This window comes from Xiphophorus hellerii, chromosome 19 (genome assembly GCF_003331165.1).
Source record: "Xiphophorus hellerii strain 12219 chromosome 19, Xiphophorus_hellerii-4.1, whole genome shotgun sequence".
Lineage (NCBI taxonomy): Eukaryota > Metazoa > Chordata > Actinopteri > Cyprinodontiformes > Poeciliidae > Xiphophorus > Xiphophorus hellerii.
In genome coordinates, this window is record NC_045690.1 from 24,879,365 (window position 1) to 24,902,825 (window position 23,461).

Here is a 23,461-nt window from a genome sequence, read left to right on the forward strand (position 1 = left end):
ATATTTTGTGTTTGTTAGAAAGCTATGTTGTAGGGGTGCACTGATGAGTTGGCCCTGATTTAAAAAAAAAAAAAAAAAAATTATTCGGAAACTTGGATCAGAAATCAATCTAATCTTATCGACTTACGTTTAAAAATCTTCCACATACTTAAAAAAAACAATTGAAGTTTGTGGTAATAAAGTGACGGCATGTTTAAAAGTTTAAAAGCTTGGATCGTTTTGTAGCTGCTGCTGAAGAGTGCTCAGTAACAACATCCACACCGAAGAGTGACATAGTAGTGCTTAGTGTGGTGCATTCACTGACTGCATTTTAAAGTTTCTTCTTCTCAAACTGAGCTGTAAACCAGCAGAATTCAGTCTCTGCACATCTCTAGTTGTATAGTCTTCATAAACATATAGTACACATAGTTTGGAGTTATTAAATGAATTTATCTTCTGTTACCTGTGCTGTTTGCTCTTATTCACAAGTGTGTTTGTGCTGCTGCAGCGTGAATAAAATCCCTACTCTGCTTTCTGACCTGCGATTAAATTAGTTTCTCAGTACCTAATTAAATCAAATCTAGCCTTTCCTCGCTGGCTTTTGCTTCTCTTACAAGTATTTTTGTTGTTTGTTTATTTTTTGGAGACAAATTAAAAGCAGTGATGTTGCTGTTGGTATAATTGCTGTGTTTCCGCTCTGCCCACAGCCAAACCGCGATCTGGACGTGTTCATAAATGCCTCCAAGAACTTCAACCTGAACATTACCTGGGCGACCAGCTTCACAGGTACGTTTCTGTGTCAGAGGAAGCACACCTAGCAACAAGCTGTTGCTTTACACGTCCATCTGAAAGCGAATATTTCTTCTCTTTACTTCCAAGGAAGAAAAATTAAGTTTAAAATATTGTCCTTTTTTTTACTTTTTTGACTTTAAATTATGAATAACTTTGGCTTAAGAAGTTGACACAAAGAGGCTGCTACTTAAAGGGTACTTTTGTAGTTTCTACAATATTTTCTTACTATGTTGAGGTAAACTGTTCTGATTTTTATTAATATTTAAAAAGTTCCTTTAGTATTCTGTGTTTAGCTCTTTTGTTTCCTACTACACCAACTTTCACTCCTTTTTTAAATTTTTTTTTATTGTCGACTCAACATGGCTTCCTTTCCTGCCTTCTTCATCCATTATGACACTTCTTTTTATTTTTTATTCTGTTTTCCAGCAGGCACCCAGACCGGAGAGGAGATTCCAATCATCTCCCGGTGTAACATCAAGGAATTCAAAGACAGTTTTTCCAACGAGAACTTTGATTTCCGCAACAGTCCGAACATAACGTTCTTCGTCTACGTCAGCAACTTCACTTGGCCCATTAAGATCCAAGTGAGTTTCTCTTAAATCAAGTTGGATTACAGCCCTTGGGAAAGTCTTTACCATTTTTTTTCCCCTGTACGCAAGTTATTCAGTTGAATAGAGAAAAGGCTAAACAGGGAACGGCATTTAGTTTGTATTACAGCACTATTATTATTAGTGCTGTGAATTGATTGAAAGTTTCAATCACGCGCTAGCGCTGTGATTCATCACTGTGCTTTAAAACTGTGTAAGCTTGAAATGTAAAAATGCACGTTTTCAATAAATGTTTGGGAAAATGTTCAGTCATCTCAAACTGATCAGGTCAGTTTTTTATGTTCAGGACTGTTTAAAAAAAGTCATTTTGGTTCAAACGTAGTATAGAAATGCTAACTATTAACTGGTTGTTCTTCAGGGGAAGGATTAATTCATTGTAGCAGTAAATAGGTAACATATTAGCTTGGTGATTTCTAAACGTCTATCTTTTTTTTAAAGCGAAATTTCCTGCTGAGTGCACCAGTCCGTCTCTCCTCACTCATTTTTTCACTCGCGTTTGCGACTCTGCATTTCTGACTGCAGTACAAGACCATGTAACATGCTGCTTTCTACTATGTAACCCTCTGCGAGAGAGAGGCTTTCAGGTCAATATAACGTAATTAATATGAATTATGTAATATTACCACGTTAAGCGTTTTAGATCAATCACACGCGTTCATATGTTAACGTTGATAGGCCTAATAATTATCAATGCGGTTAGGATTTTTTTCTTGGATTATTTTTTCATTCTGTTAGTCATTCTTGGTGGGCCTGCTTTTGTCCCCCCACTTCATTCTCTCTCTATGGAGGGTGTCCATGCATTCTTAAAAAGTCTTAATTAACGTATCTTAAAGTAAGGCCTTAAAATGTCTTAAATTCACATAAAATAAGTTAGCCTTTTATATGTTATTCACAGGTCTTAATTGTTGCGGTAGGACTATTTAACTTCATAGATTTTGTGTAGTTTTCTTGTTTGTCACGGGACTTTACTGCTACGTAAAACTTTGAGTCATGCTAGCTGCTAATACACCTTTTCTAGCTACCTAGCTAGTGTAAAGCCACCTAGCCATTTTACATCCTTCATAGTTGAGTGCAAATTTATCGCCGGCTGTCTGGACAATGCTCATCTTAGCCATTGGCTCACTTCCGTTGCCATTCCTTACACTTTCTTTATTTATTTGCGATTTTTGTGCATTTTTGTTGCCGTGCAGGTCTTAAATTAATTTCAAAGCTGTCTTAAAAAGTTCTTAAAAAGTTCTAAATTTGTGTTGGTGAAACCCTTGTATAATTGGCATGTCATGACCATGTTTCATCCTGAACCAGAGGGGCAGTGTTTTCATTTGCATGCTTTAATTGGTCACGAGGTAGAGTAGGGGTCCTCATCAGTTCACTTCTAGGAAGGAAAGCCGTTTGGCCCAGATACGACCGAGACTCGTTGCTTGCAGCCGTCGAAAAGTCGAAAACTTGCAACTTAAGTATAACCACTGGGGAGGCTTTCTCTAAATCAGCTTTACATATATCAAAATCCTAAAAGATATTGTTCTCGTTTCTCAAAAGTTTCAGGAGGCTGTCCTGAAAATGTGTCCAGTGCAGAGGAGCTGCTGCTCCTTCAGAGCAGACTGTTTGTGCTGGACTTGTTGATGTTTGCTTCCTGGCAGCTGCAGTGAATAAGACCCTTCATCTGCTGTCCTGCTAGCCGGCAGCGTGTGTTTATATGGCTTTGCTACAATCAGTGCTGAACTCAGGGAGGCACTCCAATGCATCATCAGTGCTGTAGCTGTTGTGATGTTTAGTAATTCAAAGGCTCCTTGTTTTTTATTTTTTATTTTATTATTATTATTTGTCGCAAGGCTTTAGCTAATATTTACTGTGAGAATAAACCTAAGATGCGTACTGTCGACGTCACTCAGTAAAACAAAATGTATTATTATTATTTTTGGTCAATCCATCAACCAATAGCATGTAGTTTGAGCCCAATTCTAGATGGATAGAGGCATAAACAGAACCTACAGTGATTTCATTTGTCTCTGGTTGTAACTTTTGGAGAAAGATTCAAAATAATAAAACCTGAAAGAGAATCTGAAATCTGTATCCGCCAAGAAAAGCCTGTTTAAAAAAAACAAAAAAACAACTTAAAACACAAACATTGTCATTCCAGTACCATGTGTGCTAGAATAATGGGGAAGTATTCTGTTTGTGCTTCCAGATTTTATCCTCTGTCCCAAAATATCCAGACATCTTGTTTTCTTCTACTTGTACTTTGTTTCCTTCCTTCCATTGTTCACTCCTTCCTTTCTTTCTTTTTTCTCCTTTCTTCTTTTCTTACATCCATTTTTCTTACTTCCTTCATACCATTCTTCCTTAATTCTTTCATACCATGCTTTCTCCTTTCCTTCCCTCCTTCCTTTGTTTCTTCCTTCCTTTTACTTCCTTCCTTCCTTGTACCTGTACTTCATATCCTTTCTTCCCCATAGTTGAGTTCAGAGCTTGTATAACGTCATTCCAGAAGTTTTATGCTTTTCATAGCAGGTTCGATGTTTGTTTAAGATACTTTCTATGTTAAAAATAAATATCAATACAGTCTAAGATAAAAATGAAAAGCTCAGACTTAACGAGTTTTAGCCTTGTGGATCATAAGACAATATAAACGGCTCTTTGTTTAGCTGCGATGCTGAGGATTGTTCCTGTGTGGTTATGATGTCAGCTCTGAACGTCGACCCGGTTAACGTTAGCAGGCTTGTGCGGTGTGGTGGGAAAGCGAGGCGCTCCCGGCAGTCCGCCCTGACAGCATTCCACCCGAAACAGCTCTGAGTGATGTGACTGGTCACACCGTGCAGACCCCCTCTGCCTGCCCGGTGGGGGGGGATCACAATCCTGCCTCCATCTTCTACGCTCAGCTGTCCAGTGTGAGGGGATTTTAGGTCTTTCTCAGCTTCAGAACCTCAGGTGGTCCACGTCGCCGCCCCGCTGCATTTCCTCCTCTCATCCGGCTCTGATCCACTTCATCTCCTGTCTTACTGGGTGGGATCATGTAGAAGATCACCCCCTGTTCCTGAAACCAAAAGAGCGCAGGACTTTTTCACCCAGCGCTGAGGTAAACCTCTCCACCTCCTCCTCGCGCCGCCGCTCTTCTCAAACTATTTTCCACCACTTACTAACGGCCCTCCATTTCCTCCTCTCTGCTCCTCTCGCCTTCGCTGACCTGCTGCTGGACTTTTTGCGCGTGTGATCGTAGGTGGCGGGTGCCTCCGGCGCAGATCGGAAAAGCGGCAGACCGAGAAGGAGCGAAGGGCAAAGTGGAATGTTAAGTTGAAACACATGCTTCATTCAGAGACGGCCGCGTGCGGAAAGCCAAAGCCCACTCTCCAGGCTTCTAACACAACTCTCTGCTTACTTTCCTCACACACCGACTCCGTCCACCTTCACGTGCTCAAAAATCAGAAGAATAGCAGCTCATGCGTTTTCCAGTTTTGCGACCAAACCACCTGCCGGTTTCATTAAACCACCGGCATTTATCACAAAAAAATACGTTCTTTGTTTTGCCCTCCCCGACACCAAAAGATGAGATTGAATTCTTTCATGTCATCATTGTCTGTGTCGAGCAAATCAGGTCATGAAAACAAAATCAATTGCGGTGAAATTAGTCAGCCAAGAGTTCCCCGTTCCCCTTGGTTCTATTTATTTTTTTTCCTCTTCCCCCACCCCCGATGAAGAATAGATCTGAATTTGAAATGAAATGAAATGAAATGAAATTTATTCGAACATGATACAAATATAAAAATAAAATAGTGCACAGTAACAATTTAATGATGATTGTAATTAAACACAAATCCCAGACTAATCACATTAAAGAGCTGTGATCCTCCTGTTCTGTGTCTTGGTGAACATGAACATGTCATGATATGGTGGAGATTAGAACAGCCTCCTAATTTGATGCCCCGCTGCGGAGGAGCAGCAGTAGCTGCAGCGATGGGCTGGCTGGGCCCCACTCCGTGGAGCTGTGGAGTGTTTATCTGGGCTGCCTGTGGACGCCTGGTGCTTCACAGCAATCTGAGAGGAGGGGTAGCAGGAGTGGAGGCTTTGTCAGTGTGCAGAGAGCGAGTAAAGCTAGGTCATAATTTGAGGAAAGAAAAAATAGTACTGGTAAAAAAAAATGTGTGTACATTTATATACATATATACAGGGTTTCCCCCAGAAAAGCCCGGTGGTCTTGGCGAGTTTGGATGCACCAAACAGAGTGTTGTCTGATTTTGCAAAACTTTGACCCCCTCATTTAAAAATAGAGATGCTAAAATAGTCATTTTGGATCCGCCTGTGGTATATTGCATTAGTCATTAGCCCAGTTAGCATGGTTAGCATTACTAACAAGCCAGTAGCTGTGTATATTTGCAGAAGGTAGGCCTTTACGGCACCTTTCTCATTTCAAAAAGGCCTCTGATGCTTTCAGATCTGGCATGTTTGATGGACGTTCGACGCTTAAAAAAATAAAGCAGAACGCTTTGCTGAGCTCTGTTTAGCTTTCCTGTTACCTGCGGAAAACGGGTAACTCTCACTTCCTTTCTCTCAATTCAAATAGCTTCTTAAATGTCTTTTCACCACTAATTACCTAGTTAGCTGTGCTAACATGAAGCTCTAATCATGAACATTAATTCTGCTAACGCTTCCCTGTTGACTTCCTTATTGTCTACATCTTACTTGACTCTCCTTTCCTTTTTTCTCCTTCCTTTCATTGCTTCCTATTGTTCTTCACTTCTTACTTTGTCTCGCCTTCTTTACTTGTTTTTTTAACTATATTTTCCTTACCTGTGTCCTTTGCTTCCTTCTTTACTCCCTCTCTTCCTTGTGACCTTCATTCCTAATCTATTTACTTTTTACCCATCTCACTTTACTACTTACTCTTTCCTTGTTTTGTGTGTCCTTTTCTTTCACTTATTCTTTGTGTCTTGTCTGATGCAGAAGCATCTGCTTCAAATTCATAATAAAAGTTTGTATTTTGTAAATTTTAAACTGAACAGAAACGAGTTAGAACTCTAGAAAGTTGAGCCTTGAACAGATTTCACATGAAAAAGGTGTGGAAATCTTAGACAGGATTGTTTGTACTTAAATCAAAGCCATAATTCATTTATAGTCACTGGGACATAACAAATCTATTCTAGTTTTTAAAAACGCAATACAGTCATGTCACGTTTAAAATTGAGATTCCATTCGCTCTTTGAATGTAGAACCTGTTGAGTCGCTCCCCGTCAATACCGTCGCTGTCTGCCAAAGCTCCGGTGTAGATGAAATAGCTGCTAGTAGCCATTAAAAGAATATTGAATATTTACGCTCCTGATACCCTATAGGACGTGTTGCTGTAGGGTATCTTTCTCTAGCGGGCACGCAAGAGGAGCACCACCTGGGCTTCATGCTCCCCTGTTGAACACGGCTGACACTCGAGAACAGCCACAACAATAGCTGTTCTCAAACGTCTTGTCAGCATGGCAGCCTGCTTGCACTTTCTTAAATTGAGTCAGGCAGTGATGACATGACCCAGGGGCGCTGTTCGTGAACCTTTGAAGGCCTCTTCCTTCAGAGGTTCATAGTTGTTGTAGGTGAGAATTCTGTACATCTAATCACTCGGAGAAGTCTGTGGCTCTTTAAGGCGGCTGTCACAAGGAATAAGCAGTTCCAGGGCCATAGTCAACAAGGTTTTCTTTAATAATTTAAAGCTTTAGCTGTATTTATTCATAAAGTCTCGGGATGAATCTCATTTTCATTATTCATGCTCGACCTTTCTCACATTTTGTCATGTCCCGACCACAAACTTTGTGTTTTGCTGGCATTTTACGTGAGAGAGCAGAACAAAGTGGTGCATAATTGAGAGACTGAGGGAAAATGATACATGGTTGTCACATTCAAGGAGCTGTGATCTAAACCGCTCCCCTGTAGCTCTCGATTTGAGCTTAGTCCTGCTGGAATTCCTTGACCTGTTTTCCTCTCCAGACGCCAACATTTTTTTTTATCACAGGATTGCTATGTGTTTAGAAAAAACACTTGTGTATGTCTGAAGTGTCACAGATGGACCACTTCTGCATTATCAAGAAGTTTAGAAGACCCCTCCAGGACATAAGAGTTAGAAGAGGGGCGGATGTGGCATCTGACCACCACCTAGTAGTAGCCAACATGCAGTTGGAAGTTCAAGAAGAATTGGATAAGAACAACACATGGTAGAGTGAAGTATTATGACAGACGACCTAAAGGCCACCAGCATCAGGGAGGAGCTTGGATTTCAGTTAAAGGACAACATTGAGGTGCTAAAAAAGCACAAGAAATTGGAAAAGGACAAAAGGAGTATACAGACAAATTGGCAGACCGGTAAAGAGACACAGATAACAGCCTGTGGAAAAGTGGTCGGAATTAAGAAACATTGTTCACAGCTGAGTGAACAATGACCGAGAATGAAAGAAGCTGGTTAAAAAGAACAACTACAGAGCAGTGAAGACGAGGATTAGGAAAGACAAAGACTGCATAGATGCACGGGCAGGGGGAGAAGAACAGGCAGCATACAACGGTTGTATGAAACAGGTCTATGACACGCGTAAGAAATAGTCTGGAAAGTACAGCAAGCCAGGATGACCCAGCAAAGACAAGGAGGGACTAGCACAGCAATTGAACTGATGATCTGAACACTTTAGGGAGGTCCTAAGTGGACCCATGTCACCAAATCCATCAGCCATCAACCCAGCCAACAAAGCTCTCATCATCAACTGTGACAAGTTGACTAGAGAAGAGATTAGGAAAGCTGCTGGACCTGACGACATACCTGCAGAGGCCCTGGAAGTAGTCCTGGAAATATCAGAGGGGACGCTGTACTCTTCAAGAAGCTCTGGGAAAAAGAAGAGCTACTGACTGGAAAAAGTCAGTCTGTAGTGTACCTTAAGAAAGGTGGTCTCAGCAACTGGAAACACTACAAAAGTGTAGTCATCTGTAGAGTCATCCAGCACATCCTCCTTGAGTGGATGACCTTGTTGATGTACAACTACGACAAGCAATTAAGCTTCTGACAGAAGTAATCGTGCAAGGACGAGATTGTAACACTATGCATTATTGTCAAACAGTCCTTAAAGAGAAATTTAACGCTGTACATCAACTTTGTCAACGAAAGCGTTGACTGTGTGGATCGAAAGGTCCTATGGAAGCTTCTCCAGTACTACGATATCCCAGCTATGAGGGCATAACCTTTATATTGATCCACAAAGGGCAACATACCAATAGCTTCCAAAAATGGAGTTTGACAAGGAGGCTTGTTGTCCCCATTCGTCTTCCTCATCGTCATTGACTGGGTCATGAAAACTTCATAGGAATGGAATTCAGTAGATGGTCACACTTCTTTCCCACAACCAGTAGCAAATGCAAGAGGAGACTGGTGTATCGTACATTGGTAGGACTTATCATCCATAAGGAGAAAACTAAAATCCTTAAAATCAACTTCCAATAGCATCAGCCCAATCACCCTAAATGGAAGTCCTCTGGAAGAAGTACGGTCTTTCACCTACCATCATTGACTAGCAAGGTTTAACCAATGTAGTTGCGGAGGCAAGAATTGACAAAGTAAGAGTCCCCCTTCATCCAACTCAAGAACAGGTGGACATCCAGAGAACTGACACTGACCTCCAAGATCCAACTAGTAGTTATACATGGCTTAAACCTGAAGGACATGGTTTATCTTCCAAACATTGGATTTTGTAAAGTTGGTCAGAAAGTTTAGTTTCTACCTCATCAGACTAGGTCAACTTTGCCAACATGTTTGCTGCGCCCCCTACATAAATTGTGGCAAATAGGACTTTGAGTAGGTCTTGCTAAACAAGGTTTCTTCTTGCCTCTCTTTCAGCCACATGTATGGAGTGGCTGACTTTATAGTTTTTCTGTCAACCAATTCTCCCACCCTGGCTGTGGGTCTCTGCAACTTCTCCCGTGCCTCTTAGCTTTCTCTCCAATTAATGCTTTTTTTTTTTACCTTTCTCTTTAACATTATATATTATGTTTCTCCTTATATACATGTATCTTCAGTATTCTTACTGCTCTAATTGACAAAAGTATTTCCACAGTTCCTAATTAATTACTCTCACTTTTAATTCCTCATTGTTGTTTTACCTGTGAATATTTGTGTTGTCAGTTTACTTAAGTTGATCATTGTGATCATTTCTTGAGGAACTTTCTGGTCTTGCCCTCGGTAAATCACTTTGTGCTCTGTAAAGTTTGCTTGATTGATTGAGATGGCTGCTCACATTACCCAGGCTCTGCTGGAGGTTTCTTCCTGTTAAAGTGGAGTTGTCCTTTCCATTGTCGCTCCATTCATTGTCAGTATGACAAATTGTTTCAAAGTTAACTCTGTGCTCACTCTGGAAGAGCAATTGCTGCAAAGTCAGGAACTTTATGCATTCGGCTGAGTTGCTTGAGATCAAATTTCTTTTAGAATTTGCATCAGTCTGGTGCGAATGGATTTATTTGACTCCCATTTTTCTGTATTTAAATTAGAAGGTTTCTTTGTGAAGATTATATTCTCTGAGCTGTTCAAGGCTTGAAATATTTCTCAGATAAGTTCTGTTCATGTGATGACGCATTAGTGTTCCTGCTTTTCTTTTAACCCAGATTTTTTTGCTCAGTCAGTGTACATCTTAAATTTTGAACTCTTTGTGGTTTCCCATGTGCCATTTAGTCTGTTTTTTGTCTGTCAAGAGATTAACTCTAGAGTGCCTGCAGTGTTGGTACTGTTTTAAACTTTTTTTTCCTAATTAGACGCCTAACAAGTTAGCTGACATTTCCCCAGCCTCCTCCTTGATGTTGACATCTTTCTGAAAGTTCTCAGTGAGCCTAGCAACACCTCTGAAGTTATTTTCGGTGATCAACAGACTGGAGGAAAGTTGTCTCTCTGAGGATTTGAAGCTCATCAGCAACCACCGACTGCACTTTGGTGATCCATATGGTGCTGATTACGTGCAAATAAAACACTTGTGCACCTATCAACGCACAACCGTCTTGATCTTGTTTCGTCACCTCTCATTTGTTCACTCGTACCTATTTAGGGTTGTTGTAGACTCTGGTCATTCAGATCTGCATGTCAACTTCACCCTTTATGGTGAATAGTAAGCAGCAGTGGTGATGAGAGCATGGTCCAAGAATTTCATTTCGGTTCACAAAAGTTTGTGTTTAGAACTGGGCTCTCATGAAGCGGGCGCAGTACCCTGGGGATGCCAGAGAGGGGCAGTGTTGCGTCATCACAGGTTGGCGGTTCACCATGAGGCACTTTGAGGTGAAGGTAGGAGGCTGTAGGAGGGAAAAGTGGGGTGGGGAGGTGGAACGACTCTGCGTGCGTTGCCCCTGGCAACCTTGATTAAGACAGGATGTCGCTGGAGCAGGGGCACTTGTGATGATTACATGGAGAATATTTCGGCCCACGTATTCAGGAATGAAGTTTATTCATTCATTCATTTTCTGCTTTTATTTTCTCAGACAGGCTGTGTGTTGCTGAAAGGCAGCGCTGCCGGCTTGTTGTCTAGTTGACATGTTTGGTTTGGAGCATCAGATCAACTGACTCGGAGCCTTCAGTGGCTGCGGCGGAGAAGTCTGAAGGAAATAAAGAAAGGCTTACAGCAACACTGCGTATCGTTATTGACACATCACAACCACTTGGAAACATGAACCACAAATTAGTCGCAACAAACAATCTTCACATCTGGGCTTTGAGAACCTATGTTTGTAGTTTGTCATACAGTGGTGTGAAAAAATGTTTCCCCTTTGCATATTCTTCTCCTTTTTGCTGTTGCATGGCACTTAAATGATTTAGATTTAATATCAGACTAAAATAACCGCAGTAAATAAAAAATTTAATTTTAAAATGATTTAATTTATTAAGGGAAAGAAACTTTTCAAACCCTAAGCGAAGCTAATTACTGGTTCTACAACCCCAGCACCTGCCATCAAGTGTTTGCAATAACTGGCATTATCTATCTGTATGTATGTTGTCTAACCTCTTGTTGTAACATTTCCCTTGTTCCATCTGATTTCTAACTGGGTTTTTTTCTCTCTCTCTCCACCTTTTTCTATTTTTTAACAGATTGCTTTTTCCCAGCACAGCAACTTTATGGACCTGGTGCAGTTCTTTGTCACGTTCTTCAGGTGAGCACAGCACGCACACACATGAAGGCTTGGAGACCCGCGAGTACCTCGCAGCACACGTTCCCCACACTGACTGTAGGTGACAGGTCAGTTTATCCGCACTCCATCCGGCTTCAAAAGGCTAGGAAGGAAAATGTCAGCGCCATTTTAGTCAGCCACTTTCAGATAAGATCTGTTCAAGAAGCAGAATCTTTTCGGACCATCTTAATCCACCCCAGAGTCGAGACACTTCTTTCCCTGCCTTCTTCAACCACTTGTTGAGCTCTTAAATCCTCCCCGCTCTCACAGCTCTGATTATTTAACATGACTGATATTCTGAAGAAGCATCTCAGAAAATTAACTTTTCTGAGATGTGTAATGTGTGGTTAAGTGTTTTTTTAAGGGTTCAGCATCCATGTGTGTTTAGTGTGGTGAGAGCAAGTTGGCAAAAAATCTTTTGAAATTACTGAGAGAAACTAATGTGACTCACTGGTTTCCAGCTGCTGGTTAGCTGTCGGCATCCACAAACAAACTCAAGACAGGACATTGTCTCCTACGTCACACACAAACATACTTTTAAATTTATCTGTATTGTCAATCCAAAAGATTAATACTGATTGTCTTTTAGCCAATACAATATTGCGATCCTTATGGTGACGTGGTGGTGGCAATACTGTTCCACTGCCTACTTGCCTAGAGTTGATAGGCAGATGGACTAGATGGAGTTTCACCTTCCAGCTAAAAAGTGACACCAGACATACAGCCAGGGCCACACTGGCACAGTTTATGTCAAAAGTCCCTTGTCCACAGGTTTTAATTGGTTCTTAGCAGTCAACCTTTCCCAGATTCATCTCCAATTGAAGATCAAGCGCAGTTCTTCCCCCGTTTTTTTTTTAAACCAAGTGGTGGTGCAAGTTAGGTATTGTGTGCAAGCGATTCGATTGGCAGCAGACTTCATTCATGGACTGGCAGCAGACTGCATTTGTTGTTTGGCCTGTGGAGTTGGGTCACTGGACGAGTGAAGGCGGTACTTGTGGATACCATGTCAACCGGATATTGAACAGCTGGAGTGAGACATGATAATGGAGAAAGGGCTAAAGTGCGTCAAAGACGTTGGGTTAGGGGACTGAAGACAAATTCAGGCCACTTGCTTCAGATTTATAGCTTTAAAAATGTTTGGACGAGTTGGTTGTGGTAAAGCGGCAGATTGTGAAAAAGTTTCAAGACTTATAAATACATTTGCAACTGCGCTGCTTTTAGCCTCATTTAGACACTGAACAACCAACCATTCTCCATTGCCAGACACGAGGTTCCCCCAGCAGGTAGAATGCAGAGGGTTTCACAGAATTTTTTTTTTTCTACTTTCCCTGGAAACAACTGCCTGCTGCAGCAGGAAACAGTGCTGATGAGCGTGGAAAGATTGAAATGAAAGCAGGAAGGTTGTGCATCTCTGTGGAACTGAGCGCGAGTCAGGAGTCTTGCCTCACCACTGCAGGTGACAGCTTCAGAACTGCCTACTGCTGCTTTTTAGCAACACAAAAATGGTTGTCGGAGCAGATTTCTTACATGTTTTTTTTTTATGTAGTGTGCTAAATCTGAACATTTTATAAGTCCGGGGTGCTTTGTAATTATGAATGTGCTTGTTCTGGAGGAGGTCTGAAAATGTGCGTGTGTTGTCGCTGCTGTTGTTGTTGGGCGGCCTGAATTGTACATCTGCAGGAATTGCTGTAATGTGTTATTGATTTTAAAAATGAACTGGACCATAAGTACAAGTGTCCGCATTGTGGTTGACTGGATGTGTGTGATTTCTCTCTGGTGTCCTACAAGTGTGTTTTTTGTGTGCGTGCCGCCCACAAGAGAACTACAGGATTTTTTTTTTCTCCTTGTTTTTCTGGACTCAGTACATTACTTTATGTGAACAGCCATTTATAAACACTGTGGACACAATGAAGAATCTTTCTCTTTGCTGAGGTTCATGGTATAAACACAGTGGAACCATTTACCATTCATGTATTCATCCTTCTCTCCTTTATCTACATTCTGTCACGTTGCATCCACAAACACAAAGTGATGAATAACTGAAGTAAGAAGAAAACTAGCATGATTTTCATTTTGTATGAGGTGTATATTTGTATTTACCCCTTTACACTGGTTCCTCTAAATAAAATCAAGTGAAGCAAACGCATAGAAGAAGGCAAATGAGACAGAAGTAAAAACTAAAATGGCACACGTGTTGTAATGAGTCAGTCAAAAAAAATAGTGAGCTAGCACAATGACAGCATTTAAGCTAGCTTTAGCATTTTAGCTAGTATTAGCTTTAACATTGGGTTTTTTTTCATACTGAATGGAGTATATTACTGCAGATCAACATACTGGCCATAGCCCTCATGCTAATGTTAGCATCTTAGCTAAAATTAGAATTTTAGTTCATTTTGATTTAAAAACTAAACCTAATAAACTGAATGGAGTGAGTTATTGTTTGTCAACCTGTTGGTGATACATATGACTGATAGCATTTTATGTTTTTTCATAGTGAATGGAGCATGTTACTTTAGGTCAACATCCTACTGATGCCCTTTGATAATAATAGCATATTTGTAAAAGAAATAGCATGCTGGCTAATTTTGAAGGAAAGCAAAGAGGGGAAAAAAGAGATCCCTGGGTCTCTGATTGGATGGCTATTCCTGTTAATGTTGCAGCTACTGTCCAATTTTTTTCCTTTCTGCTGCTTGGTTATATAAATTGAAATGACAATAGCATGTTTTACCATGTTGTTGCTTTGTAAAGCAGGTTACTCCTCATGTTTTCAAAGTTTACTTGTATAAAATAAGACAAAAGGGTGCACCAACAAATTAGTCGGCCGATAAATTGGCTGACATTTTCTTAATTTTGGGGGATCGCTGATTGGTCGATGATTTCATGGATTCGTCAGTCTCCCTTTTTGGTCTTCCCCAAGAGAGAGGGCTGATTGACTGATAACCGTTACAACAATAGTCAGCCCATTGTTGCCAAACTAGCAATTTTGATGCTATGTTTTGCAACTTTTCAGAAAAAAGAAAAATGGTATCAGCCAAATTTGTAATCCTCAGGCCGGACAGTCGGTGATCGGCCAGCAAACTGCAGTCTGTATACCCCTAACACAAATGCATGCCACACTTTTCAGTTTTTGGCCTTATTTTTTGGCTTTCTTCTTCAGCTGCACTAATAGACATAAAGCACAGCCATAAAACATTACCGTCTGTGGTTGTCACATGACAAAATCCCAAAAAGTGACAGTGATATGAATCCTTTTTCCAAACCATTTATCTAAAGCTGCATTTCCGCCTGAAGAAAAGCTTGAGCTTTGACAGCGATCAGCGTCTAAGGTGACCTACGTCTGTCTCTGTCACTTTGTACTGATGTTGCTCTTAGCTGCCGCTGATGATGCCAGCGTATTTACACACCTGCCAGCGCCGAATCGTTTTGTCAGCGGTTGTTGTGAACAAGTCGTGCCCGCTGTTGGAAGCCGACTTGACAACAATTAATAAAGTAAAAACAAACACACAAACAAAAAAGGTTCAGCCTTTCCTTCCGTGTCAACCATCTTCACTTCCTCCTCTTTCACAGATCCTTCTTCCTGTTCTCCTCTCCATCTCCTTTTGATCTCCGGCTCTCCTTTTTTTGCTCCTCCCCTTCTGTTTTCTCTCCACACTTTTTTCCCCTTTGCCCCCGTTTTCTGTACTCCCAACCTGCCACTCCCTCTCTGACTTGCTGTTTTTTTGTTTGTTTGTTTTTTTGCCGGCTGCCACTGATTTTAGCATCGATGAGCAGAGAGCCTAAAGTTAGGAAGCCCCAACCCCTCTTCCCGTCCCCGTTTGCCTATGTATCTTTGGGCGCCGTGTTGTTTGTGTTGCGGGGGCGGTGAGGGATGCTAATTAACGTGAAAATTGTTTGCTCGCATTTTGCTCCGACGTTCTCCGTTTCCTAATCTCGCCTTCTCACTGTGAGCTCCGGTTCTCTGTGCGCCGCTGCTCCCCCGCAGGGACAGATGAAGGTGGTGCCATCCTGTTATCTGCAGCACCAGCAGAAACTCTCTCTCTCTCTCTCTCTCTCTCTTTCTCTGTCTCTATCTCTCTTTCCTCATCACCCCTCCCAGCTCCACAAGCGTCCGCCAGCCGCAAAAACAGATGAACTGAACATCCGCGTTAACAGCGCACAGATGCATTCGCATATTCACACCCAGCTGTCCAGCCGCTTCATACCGCAGCTCTGCAGTTGTTGAAATTGAAATGCCACTTTGGGGGGACAAAAGGAGAGCCAGAGTCAGGAAGCCTGGCGAACTTCCTGTGAAATATTTTACGAAATGAACATAAATTTCAGTTTTCGTTCTAGATGCTAAAAAAGCAACAACCAAAAAAAAAAAGCCCTGGAGAATTGTGGGGAAAAAAAAGCAGCAGAAATGTTTTCCTGAGCTTTTTTTCCCCCCCTCCCCTCCCTCTTCCCACCAACTCAGACTGAAATTTAAAACATGATTGCTAACGTAAGCGCGCTTTGAAGTAATAAGTGACCTGAATGACGAATTTCTGGGTGGCGTAACTCCACACTGCTTGATGGAGGAATCCACAAGAGCAAAATGCTACATTTTAACAATGCATCCCCACAATGGAGACGTTTGACCTGCTTTTGAAGTTGTTCAAGCTTCACTTTTTGCTACTTTAAAGAGGAAGTTAGGTTTTCCAAATAGTTTATCTGTACAGATGTGACACAGTTTGCTAAAGATGCAAATTAAGTCCGTCTACAGAGACACGTAGCGGGGTGCTAAGACATCGTTTGTTATGATTTGATTTTACTGTACAACTTTTAAAATCAAATTATATTTAAAGTAACTGGATCTTAAAGAAAGTGTTCAGTTTAATCGGAGTTGATTTGAGCCAATCTGGATTCTGTTTACCTGGAGAAATAAATTGGATCTATTTGATGATACTGCAGATGACATTTGTTTCAATTTGAGGCCAGATAATTGAACAGAATTGAATTCAAATGCACCAACCCCATTACTGTTTACCTGGTTCTGTTTCAGTATCGACTGATTGGCGGTCCAGAGGAAGAACAAGTTTCGCTTTTAATCAGCTTAATTTAGAAACAAAAACCAGTAAAAACTCTTGAGTTTTATCAAGTTTAGCACTGGAACAATCAATGGAGCTGCGTTCAGAGTCGCTGTTTTCGGGCTGGTGTATAAATGCAGTTTGTGACGCCATTTGAATTCAATTCTGTTTAATAATCTGGCCTCAAATTGAAACAAATGTCATCTGCAGTATCATCAAATAGATCCGACTTATTTCTCCGGGTAAACAGAATCCAGATTGGCTCAAATCAAATCCGATTAAACTGAACACTTTCTTTAAGATCCAGTTACTTTAAATGTAATTTGATTTTTAAAGTTGTACAGTGAAATCAAACTCTGCTGGCCAAAACAAATGATGTATTAGCACCCCGCTATGTGTCTCTGTAGACTGATTTAATTTGCATCTTTAGCAAACTGTGTCACATCTGTACAGATAAACTATTTAGAAAACTAAACTTCCTCTTTAAAGTAGCAAAAAGTGAAGCTAAAAGACCTCAAATTATTTCTCCAGATAACGCGAGACACGTGTTTGTTTTGGTGTTATTTACCCAGAATTCCCTGTGTCATAGCCTGCTTCCTGCTTTTAGAGTGGTGTCTGGCCCACTTGGCATTCACATATTTATTCAATGCATTTAGTTGAACAAGACCTGAGCTTTCAGGTGGACCAGACACATTCACACCTCCCCAAACAAACTGGACTTTCTAGGCAAACAGACTGGAGTTTGATTGAAGTTGAAACCGATCTTATCCACCGATAAGCATTGGAACTACATCATTTAACAAAATTGCATAAAAGCACTGTAAGATCCTGCTCAGAAAAGGAGCTGTAGCCCTTCAAATGGAGGATTTTTTTATTGTACACTATGATTAATGGTGTATAACCTTGTAAGAAAAAGAACTCTCTAACTTCTGTCCTGAGATTTTTTTCTCTCTCTGATTGAGGCATCAAGGTAGCAGAAGCTAAGAGTGTCTGAGCTATTGTTCCAGAACAATCACCACATGTGGGGCCCAGTATGTTTACTCACCGAAACTGGGATTTAACCTTGTAATAGCGGGTACTGCGCCGCAGCCTGATGGCCCAGAAAATTTGCCGTCCCCCGAGATCCGAGCGCCACATCTGTGCTGCGTGTACGACGAATATTAAAATAACTTATGCTTTCCACCCCTCATTTATTTTTTGGTGCATGACAGCTCCTCAAGTACACGCAAGGCCCTTCAGTTGACACGGCAGCACTCGGGTTTTAGCGTTTCCCTCTCATTGTTATGCATCGTTGCTACAGCCTGTCAGTTTGATCCTTTCATTGCGTTTGTTTGATTTAAGAAAAAAAAAGTAGAAGCTTCAGCGTTTGTCTGTTATCCTTGTCTCATCGGGTCACTGACAACATGCCTTTTGCACCTGCAGTGACACGACGGAACCGCTCGTGGGAGTCGGCGGCGCCGAGCCTCTCTCAAACGCTGGAAAACGACTTGCACATTCCGATCAATTATTGAGATTCAGCAGACATTTAAATCTGACTGTTCGACTCAAACTGCAGCGCGTTCCCGCGGCAGCGGAGAGAGTGACTTGCGCATTTGGTTTCTCCACAGCGGGAAGATGTCGTTTCGGTTCGGGATGAGGCATTAAGAGAGGCAGCCAATCGACTGCCCGACCCATAACCGAGTCTTGGTTGATGTGTGGGTGGCTGAGAATCATTGATATTAATGAGTCATGCCTCCGCCATCAAGACGATTTAAATTCACCCCTCGGAGATATTTGACTTGAATTTCCATGAAGAAAAGCTTCCACTAAGGGCTAATTTTTTTCCCTCTGCGTCAGGAATATTTGGTCTGTTAGATTTTTCAGGTCACCAGTTTGCCGCATCTCCATCCCTTTGAATGTCTTTAGAAATAAATTGATCAGCAAATTTTTTTTTTCTCCTGATCTTCAGTTTTTGTAAAGCTTTGAACTACTTGGTGCTAGTTTTAGCTGATTCTGATTTCTTTTTAAGAATGAAACCATAAAAAGATAAAAAAGCATTGAAAATGTTTCTTTTTGTCTTCATGTTTTAACCCGTTTCATCCAAAGAGTTGTGAATGGTGATGCTGTGGGCCGTCATGCAACAAATGAGAAGAGGCCGTCTGACGGAAGATGTGCCAATTGGCCAATTCCTGCTCAACAGTAGCCATATTTTTACAAATCTTTACAAATGTGCGCAAAACTTTGTCAGGATGTCAAAAAAAACACAATTTCACAATTGCGGCGTTTCCATTAATTAAGAAATGCAATTAAAATTACACGCGAATAAGTTTGTTCACTCGATAAGTCATTGAAAAACACGCCACACGATCATCCTCCTACCACTTCTTGTCTTTTTCCTCATGGTTTCTGCCAGCAGCAACATCCTCTTGTTTTTCATGTGACTCGTGATGCGAAAAAATTGTTTCCATTGCAGATTTTGGAAATGAACCGATTTTGATCATAGCATTGGAACTTTTTCTGGAAAAACACTTCTCTTTTTTTAATTGCAGTATTTCCATTAAGCAAATGAATTTCAGGATGCAAAATTGTGCAATAATATGGTCAATGGAAACGCAGCCAGACACAGTCCTGGATGAGTTGTTCCAACATCAGTTGTTGCCATGCCACACACTGCTAACCCATTTCATTTGCTTTTGCCGCTCATCTTTAAATCTCTGTCTGGCCGCATGGTTAGAATGTATCTTCCAACATTTTTTATGCGCATTTTGAAGTAGAAGAGATTGATTGAAACGGCCAAATCCCAAATAATTTCCTCAACTTCTTTGCTTTCCTGAAAAAGAGTTAATATGCTCAAGAGAGAAAGTTTCAGTATGCAGACTCTCCGTTTTTCTAAGATGTTTGGTCCCTGCTGGATTGCAACCTCTACATCTTGTTTATTACATGTGTAGCATCAACATCTGACAAAATGACTCTTAACTTAGCCTGGTTGATTCACTTCAAACCAGTGGATGGGGAAAAACCCATACTTGGCATTTTCTTTTCCTTTTTTTGCAACATTTTAAAGGTTTGCTTAAAGTTCACATGGCAGTTAGCTGGAAACATGGCTAGAGAGACATTGGAAATGTGGATATTATCCTCCTTCTCTTATTTCTCATTGGTCCTTCTCCATAAATCCTCCTTTTCAGTTTCGCTTGTCTGTTTTTGAAGTATTGCTTAAGAAAACATTGGTGGAAACGGCAAAATTCAAAGTAATTTCCTCAATTTTGCAAAAATTGAGGATTAGTAGGATTAATGCTAATTAGTAGCATTAGTAATGCTACTAATTTCCCCTCTAGTAGACAGAATGCTGACCGCATGATCAGGAATTGTAGAATGTAAAGTTTATATTCATCTACACTGTCAATATATTAAGTGACTCCATAAATTTATTTGCCAAAAAAGCAAAGTATTACCCAGTTCTTTAGCCCTGAAGCATGTCCTTATTCTTAATTTATTCAAACAATAGACCTTGGGAGCGTTGATGTGAAAGTCAGGCGTTCTTGTGCAGTAATGTATCACCAGATGTAAAAAAACAACAACAAAAAACCCAAGAATCTTACAGTATGCACAATCTGCTCAGTGTTTTCTCCACATGCAGCCTTGTTTATGTCCAGGTATAAAAGAAAAGGCCGTTTTTATTTCCAAGCAGAGTCTCCCTCAGAGTGATGTCTTAAAGTGATTAATAATGAAAAACTGCTGTGCATGTAAACAGCCTGAGTGTTTAGTGGGCTCTATAAAGCATTTACCATCTTGCTTTTCCTTGCTGTGTGCTCAGTGCGGTACTGTAAGTGTCACCAGAAATGAATCATTCATGCTAACCATCATGCACTGGATGACGCTTCACTGGACACATTTTCTGCTGTGCCTGTTTTTAAAGTGGCGGTATTTATGTAAAGTTGACTTTTTTTTAGCATTATATCACGTCGTCGTGTTATTCCCTCTTCAAAAACAAACCTGGAGTGTTGCTTTGATTCTTTCATTCGTGTTTGAGAAATCCTCGAATCTCCCGTGGCAACCATTCAGGGACGCCTAAACGCTTCCTCTCAGAAACCGCTGCCAGTTTCCACTAAGACGAGCCTCACAGAGCAGCCCTCCCTTCTCAGCTCCTCCAGACTAGCCAGCAGCTATTAGCAAACCCTTTTTGGAACCGCACACCTGCTGAGCAACTTCAGTCCCACGCTCCTAAGAACAGCATAGCACTGTTGTGATGACATGCTGAAGGCAGAGACATGAGGCTGAGAGTAGGAGCTTCTTAAAGAGACAGAGGCCAATTTTAAGGCATCAAATTGTCACATTTCTTTAATGCTATGTTTGAGATATATATTTATATATATATATATATATATGTATATATATATATATATACACATCATTTTCATAACAACTGAACGCAACATAGGTACTAGGTTGTGCTACACAATTTACAGAACACCCGCCTTTTAATAGGTCTGCTATGTTGACCGCTAACAAATAACTGTTCGCACAATGCAGCTAATTATTATTTTATTTGTTAATTTATGATTTGTCAAATGAAATTAATAGATGTTACTTATTATTTCATAGGTTTTTAGTCTTAGGTTCCTGCTTATTCCCAGACATTGTTGATCATTGACAGTTGAGGCACATGAGGCTGATCTATGGAAGAGTAAGAGCCTCTGTTGAAAAAAAAATAAATTTTGCTCAGAATTGAGAGGGGAAAAAAGTCAAAATTCAGAGAAATATGTCAAAATTGTAAAAGAAAAAAAGAAATAAAAAAAGTCAGAATTCTGACTTTTCATCTCAGAAGACTAAAGTCTAAATTCTGAGGAAAAAGTCTGAGTTCTTTCTCTGTTCAGTGGCCCTCATCCTCTTCCCTGCTGATCTCATTATAATGAACGTAAAATAAATAAATCTGTAGCAGCAATGCTTTAATTTGCAGAACAGTTGAGTCAGTCAAAGGTGCGGCTCTCTGCGGAGACGCAGGCTGCGTTTCGTGGCAGCGGCCTTCTTTCAGCTGCAGGTTTCGGGAGCCGTGAATTGCTCTGACGACTCACTTAAGAAAAGGAACGGCGCTCAGCTTGGGACTAAATTGTGATTGTTTCCTGTTGAAAGTCAGTGAAGTGGAACAGAAGAAATTACCATTTCATTTTCCGCCCACGGACACGTAAAATTACTGCTGCAGAATATAATCAAGGAAAACTCTGCGATGTTATGGCAGTTTGGAACGCCAAAGGGCTGCATCGATACGTGTATGTGCGTTGCTTAGGTGCATCCCTTCAATTGGGTTTACACACTCTCAGAAACACACACATGCACTCAATTGTCATCTATACGTAGGAGGCAGATGGATATTTCGGGTTGGAGTGTGACCTTCAGGCTATAGGAATGTTCTTCCCTCTGTCACACACGTTACATCGACTGGCTTTTCCTTTAAATATTTCAACTGTTGCCTGCATGAATGAGCGAGGTGAGGCGGGTCCAAAGCAATCAATTCCAGATGTCAGATTAAACTATAACCTGTTAACTAACGCCGAATCGTTCTATATCATTTTCCTGTGGCATTTGTTTTCATCGAATCATTATGGAGCTGAAAGCTTTTCTGGCCTCAAACTTGGAGGGAGATCAATCACAGGAAATTGGCTCAAAGGGAAGTGACATTGACCCCGGCTGTGACTCGGCGGCGCCGTGCGCACGCGTGCGCGGACGGGTCCGATCCCCCGTCCCTTCCACTATGTGTTGGTGTTTGTACATAAACGTCGTTCAGGATTAGTGTCACCGGCGCCGCTGACAGGCTGGGAGGCGGGTGATTGACAGCGGGATAGAATGTGGAAGACTCTAAGAGTGAATATAAATCAAAGCCGTGATTCAATATCAGCCTGCCACACTATTGTTGTTCACGCTTTTTAGAAGCTCTACACAAAGACCCCATAGGAAAGACTGAATCTGGTTATGGATTATGATGTTGACCTCTTTTCCACCATCTGTACTCCTCCCAGCTGCATTGTTCTTTAGGGTGTTTTCACACCTAACTCTTCTGGCCTTTGAACAGAGCGGAGTGCGTTTCACCCTTTATTCCTGACCTTTTGTGCAGGTGCGAATACAATCAAGTGGTCCAAACAACCGGACCACTTTTTGAGGTCGTCTCAGTCCGCTTCCAAACCATTCTGGTACAGTTCACTTTTGGTGTGAACACAGACCGGTGTCAATCCAAACCAACTGCAGGAAATATGCTATTTTTTGCCACCGTTGCTAGGCATTATGGTAAGGCAAGCAAACCTGCATCGCATGAGCTGCACTTGACACTGAAAATGGTATTGCAGTTGTAATAATAGCACAAATGTTCACAAGCAGGACTTCTGTAGTTTATAGTTTATAGTCTATAGTTTTTCCAGATCGGTGCTGTTTACTGCCCCCAATATTTCTGTCCAATGGAAGTAATGAGCTACACCTGCATAGATTTATTTACAAATTAGAGTCCACTTGCAAAAAAGCACAATATGAAAGCAAAACACGGCAACTGAAAAAACTAAAGTTCGCTTTTGGTCTGGAGCAAACTAGCAGACCAAGGGACTTTCCTGGGTTAAGTAGACCCTTAAAGACTAGATCTCACCACCATGCACTTTTTTTCAATGTCTCTATTTGTGGCTGATAAATACAAATTAAACACTTGTTGGACAGAGCACAGGTAACAGGTTTAAACTAGAATATCAAAAGAAATATGGAAGTAGATGCCTAAGGTTGCTTAAAGGCGACAGACCCAAAGGTACACAACAGTCTAGACATCAAGGATCATGGTTGTAGCTACAGTAATTCAGGATACAACAAGGATTTAAATGAAGTGATTAACTTGTCTAGGCTGCGACGATCCAGCCAAATTTGCAGTAC

General features: G+C 41.1%; 1 protein-coding gene across 3 annotated transcripts in view; it reads left to right on the forward strand.

Annotated features, from left to right (window-relative positions):
* The window catches only part of atrn (attractin), a 152,641-nt gene that overhangs the window by 58,131 nt on the left and 71,049 nt on the right, over positions 1–23,461 (forward strand). For all 3 annotated transcript variants that reach the window (XM_032547559.1, XM_032547563.1, XM_032547560.1), the window contains exons 23-25: positions 687–765; positions 1,198–1,355; positions 11,455–11,516. In XM_032547559.1, the coding sequence (XP_032403450.1) occupies positions 687–765; positions 1,198–1,355; positions 11,455–11,516 (299 nt within the window). The remainder of the gene's footprint in view (positions 1–686; positions 766–1,197; positions 1,356–11,454; positions 11,517–23,461) is intronic.